General features: G+C 39.4%; 1 protein-coding gene across 3 annotated transcripts; it reads left to right on the forward strand.

Annotated features, from left to right (window-relative positions):
- The first annotated feature begins 544 nt into the window (after positions 1-544).
- Positions 545-4,464, forward strand: LOC144565145 (Low temperature viability protein). Of its 3 annotated transcripts, none has more exons than XM_078314808.1 (6): positions 545-1,106; positions 1,313-1,693; positions 1,855-2,069; positions 2,533-2,896; positions 3,771-3,913; positions 4,255-4,464. In XM_078314808.1, the coding sequence occupies exons 1-5, from the start codon at positions 675-677 to the stop codon at positions 3,900-3,902; spliced, it is 1,524 nt and encodes a 507-aa protein (XP_078170934.1). In that variant the 5' UTR covers positions 545-674; the 3' UTR covers positions 3,903-3,913; positions 4,255-4,464. The 3 variants fall into 3 exon arrangements, with proteins under 3 accessions (XP_078170934.1, XP_078170935.1, XP_078170936.1); XM_078314809.1 differs by having other exon boundaries at positions 4,266-4,464; XM_078314810.1 differs by having other exon boundaries at positions 3,771-3,909.
- The last annotated feature ends 270 nt before the right edge of the window (positions 4,465-4,734 follow it).

Below are 4,734 nucleotides of genomic sequence, written 5' to 3' on the forward strand. Positions count from 1 at the left end.
TGAGGAGGGTTCAAATGCACCCAAATTTTTGTGCACCCAAATGCATCCTATCTTTTTTCTTCATTTTCAAAGTCCGAATAGTCAATCCCAACCGTTAGATGCGATCTATATATTAATATGTGCTTGGAGACCAAATTTTACATTTTTTGGAATTTTTTTACTATTTATTAAGCCACTTTGAAAATTACTGATCCAATGGTCCAGAAAATATAAAATCAGCGATTTTCAAAGTAGCTTAATAAATAGTAAAAAAATTCCAAACAATGTAAAATTTGGTCTCCAAAAACATCTTAATATATAGATCGTATCTAACGGTTCGGATTGACTATTCGGACTTTAAAAACAAAGAAAAATGATTTGAAAGATAGGGTGCATTTGGGTGCACAAAAATTTGGGTGCATTTGAACCCTCCTCTTTTTTAATAAAAATTCATATTAAAATTAAATATGAGCGGGCCCATTAAATATGAGAAGATTACTTGACCTAGACCTTTCTAATTATGGGCCTCTAAATCAAATGTGGCCTATATTTTCTTTTAATCTCAACCCTCTGTGGCCTGTCGATAATCTCGCGCGCCGCAAAACCCCTAAACCAGACCCAACCGCGCTTGTAACTTTGTTAGTACTATCTACCTCCCTCCGCTGCCGCAAAAACCCTAGACCACGCACGCAACCATGGGAGGCAGGAAGAAAGGATTCATTGACAAGAAGCGCTCCGCCACTTACACACTTGTCTCACGCGACTCCGCCGCCTCCTCTTCCTCAAATCCTCTCTCCACCGACCGGGTCTTCATTCGCACAGACAACCACCACGGCTACTCCGTCCCCGGCTTCCTCGAGTCCGACGAAGAACAGTACAAACTGGATGACGAATCCTGCATATTCGCTGATGCGATTGAGGATGGTGACGTTTGGCCCCGTTTTGTAGAGAGAAGCAGCGGCTTGGGTTTGTCTGAGGACGTAAGGAAAGAGATTCTGGAGTTAGGGTTGCCGGATGACGGATACAACTATTTAACCCATTTGAGAGAGATAAGAAATGAAGGAGCTGGGTCTGCTTATTATGATAACCCTCGGGCACGCTTTGATCTCGTGCCACTTGATGTCAAGGTATGTACAATTTTTGTTTTCTAATCTTGGCTCGTGTTTTCTTTGGGTCGAAAGGCAATAAAAATTCCATCCTAGCAGTTATCTGGGTTGTGGTGTTTACATTTTTATAAGGGATAATGAGCTTGTTTAGTTTAGATATTTCAGTTTTTTAGGAAGCTTGGGGAATTTTTCTTTATGCCTTGTTTTCATTAATTTGTTCCATGTAGGCATATGATGCTTCCAGGGTTAGAGTAACCTCTGATGCTGTAAAGGAAGAAGAACCAGGAGTTGAATCAATCTACAATGTTGCCTCGAAATCTGCACCAGTAAGGATCCAGAAGGCTGTTGACCCTGATGTGACCCGGCTGTTGGATGACAGTGATCTGTCACGGTTTGGTTCTGATGTTGAGGATCTTGAGGAGGATTTCGTCCTAGTGGCTAACCAACCTGAAGGAGATGAGGAAGAAGATGAGGATGTTCATGTGAAAAAGGTTAGTGCTGATGTGGAAGTTCGATATGAGAGCACAAGTGATGATGAAGTGGATGATGGGCCTGACGACAGTGCCCAGCAAAGGGTCAGAAGGCCACTTGATGAAGAGTTTGATGAAGTAAGTTGACTGGTTACTCATTTAGCACTTGGTTTTGGTATTGTTTGTCTGGTCTTTTCCGACCTACCATATATTTTGATCGAGGTTCACTTACCCAAAAAATGAAAAAAATAATTCCTTCTAACTCGCCTCCACCCCACTGTTCCATTTTCATGGCACAGGCATTTAAAGAGTATATATCCAGCGAAGAGGACGAGGGGCCTACGTTTGGTGATGACAATCCGGAAGAGCTGGCAGAGAAGCTGAAAGATGCACTTAAAGAATTTCACATAGAGGACGCTGTACAAGAGGAAAAATACAAAGTCCCTGCTGATTCTGTAACAGAAGATCAGGAATCTGCTCAAATCATTCTAAAGTGCACTGAATATGCTCAAAAGTAATTTTTTTTGGCAGAAGTTTTAAGTCATTTGCAAGTGCAGTTAGTCTGTCTCAAGCTATAGTCAAATAAAGCCAGTCATATTCAGGAACTTGGGATATATATATTTATTTTTTTAATAATTGAGGAATTAAAAAAAATTTAGCTTCAAATTTCAAAATTACACTGCAAAATAGATATTAAAAGTAATAATTTTGGAAGTCGAAATGATGGCATTGTGAGATATGCAAAATATTAACAAGAAATCTTTCATCCCGGATTTCAATTTTTGTTAAATCTTACATTTCCTGAATCTTAAATTTTCTGAACAATATTTGCCGTGTGAAATTCATTTTTTTTCTTAGATATCTTGAATTGAACACTCTCATAATACAATAACAATAGATCTCAACGTCTCATAAAATATGCGAGCTTTCGGTTTATGAAGAAAAATGAAATCTGATAAATTTGAACTCGTTGACAGGTACTTGAATGAAAGCGAAGACGAAAAAGAGGAGCTACTAGTCTCAGAAAGCAGTGATGAATCTGAGGCGTGGGATTGTGAGACCATTGTCTCCACTTATTCCAACCTCGAAAACCACCCTGCAAAGATTGGGGCACCAGGAAAACCCAAAAGTCGTTTGCCGCCAAAATCAATTCCCTTTCCTGGGGACGTGGGAGTGGGAAATGATGTGATTACCCTTGGGGGTAAGGGGATGCTCCCTGTGAATTACCTCCCCCAGAGGAGGAGAATAATGGAGGGTTTAGTTAGAGAGAAGCTTGGCTCAGTGGAAAAACCAAAGAAGGTTGTTGGTGAGGAGTCCAAGGAGGAAAAGAAAGAGCGCAAGGTAACATACTTTTTCTTTGTTACATACCCTCAATTTTTCTCTCATTTCAAAATCTTCTCATCTTATTGTTATGCGCACCTTGCATACTGGTATAGCACTACGCCTATAGGCATCTCCTTTTTACATATCACTGATTTTCATCTAACAACTCTTGACCCCTAACGATGTGGGGCGGTTTGGCACATAGAATGGGAAAGAGTGAGGACTTGTGATGGAATAGTTGTGGAATGGAGTTTTGGAAAAGTGGAATTGGAATGGAAATTTGCAGCCGAACCGTGCATTTTGCACTTTAGTCCCTCCTTATCCCACCTGGATGAAATAGTCTATTCCATGGGGAGGTGGAATAGCATAACTTTGTCTTTTCCATGAGTTAGAATAGATCCGAATCAGACTCTTCTACCATTTCATACTTGCCGAATATGATTGAAATAGTGTAGAATGGGACCTTCACTCTCTTTTCTACTATTCAACTATTCCACTCATAACAGGCCCTTAAAGTTTAAAAACATCAATTTACTTAGCTTGCTTTGAAGGTTATTATTTCAAATTTTCAGTAGATTCTGAGGCTAGTGAACAACATGGAAAGGTATCATATTAAGGGGAAAAGAGTGCGTCTGATGCCCATCGGACTCAAATTTAAGTTCAATGGGTTCTGCTTCCACCTGATCTGCTTCAAGATCTTTGTGCGCCCGCTTCAATACGCGTGCGGATCAAGCACGTGTACATCTTGAAGTGGATTGGACAGAAGCTGAGCCCATAGAACTTAAATTTGAGTTCAATGACACACTCTTTTCCCAATATCAAGAACTGTTTAGCTCTTATTGGTTCTTTTGTGCACAAGTTGATGATTATGTCCTTTTCTTGTTAAAATAAGGCGGCACTGAAAAATGAAAGGAGAGAAGCAAGAAAGGCGAAGAAAGAGCTGAAAGGCTTGTACAAGAGTGAAACCCAGAGAGCTCACAAAGCGGTTGCTGTTACTGGCCCTTCTTCAGTACACCTTATGTAATACTACTGTACGTTTCATTTCTGGCTATTTAGTATCGTTACTTTTCAATGATCCTCATTTTTTTTTAGTTAAGTTAGAGAAGATATTAGTATTGCATGCAAGTATTGCAATAGTTTACCAGGCATCTGATCCCAACACCTGTTTGCATCAATAGTTTATACCAGTGCTTCTGGTCTAGCAGCAATGTTGGTTCCAGGATGCTGTATTAACACCTGCGTGAGAACTATATTGCTTGGTACAAGATATTCAGAACCAGGATACACAATTTCTGTCCTTGCTAGAAAAAAGGTTCAATTTGAAATACAGCTGATTTTTATATGCTAATGTACTTATTTATAATTTTCCATCACAGGTGATATGTAGTTGTTTCTTCAAGTATAAACTGTGATGTTGCCATTTGTATCTAGGCTCTTGTTTTCCTTCAAGTTCTACACATGCCAAGAGTTTTCAATGTTCTTGGGGGTTTCTTATATACTGTAATGTAAGCTACTGTGTCTGAAGAAATGTTGTAGTTAGCAATTTTGTGCTCTTAATGAGATTTTGATGAATTATTTGTCAGATTTAGATAGGTGGCAAAACATGTTCGATCTGAAAGACTGGTCTGTCTCAATTTAGATCCAAATTCAATTTGACCTTATTCTCACGCATGATTTGGCCCAAATTATGAGCCTATTCAAAACTGGACGACTTGAAACTTGACTTGACCTGTCCAACTGTCATCTTTATAATGGCAGAACTTGCCACCAAATATCCTGCCTAACCTGACCCAAATTGACTGGAACATGACCAAAAATCAAACTATCTGAAGTTCTGAACTCAACCTGACCCAGTT

The sequence above is a fragment of the Carex rostrata genome, chromosome 14 (assembly GCF_964058835.1).
Source record: "Carex rostrata chromosome 14, lpCarRost1.2, whole genome shotgun sequence".
Taxonomy (NCBI): domain Eukaryota; kingdom Viridiplantae; phylum Streptophyta; class Magnoliopsida; order Poales; family Cyperaceae; genus Carex; species Carex rostrata.

Bases quoted from the DNA above. Each gene is read 5' to 3' on its own strand.
- LOC144565145 (XM_078314808.1), top strand. From the start codon at position 675: ATGGGAGGCAGGAAGAAAGGATTCATTGACAAGAAGCGCTCCGCCACT. The intron at 1,694-1,854 runs GTAAGTTGACTG...TTCATGGCACAG, and splicing joins TTGATGAAGAGTTTGATGAA to GCATTTAAAGAGTATATATC. The intron at 2,897-3,770 runs GTAACATACTTT...TGTTAAAATAAG, and splicing joins AGGAAAAGAAAGAGCGCAAG to GCGGCACTGAAAAATGAAAG.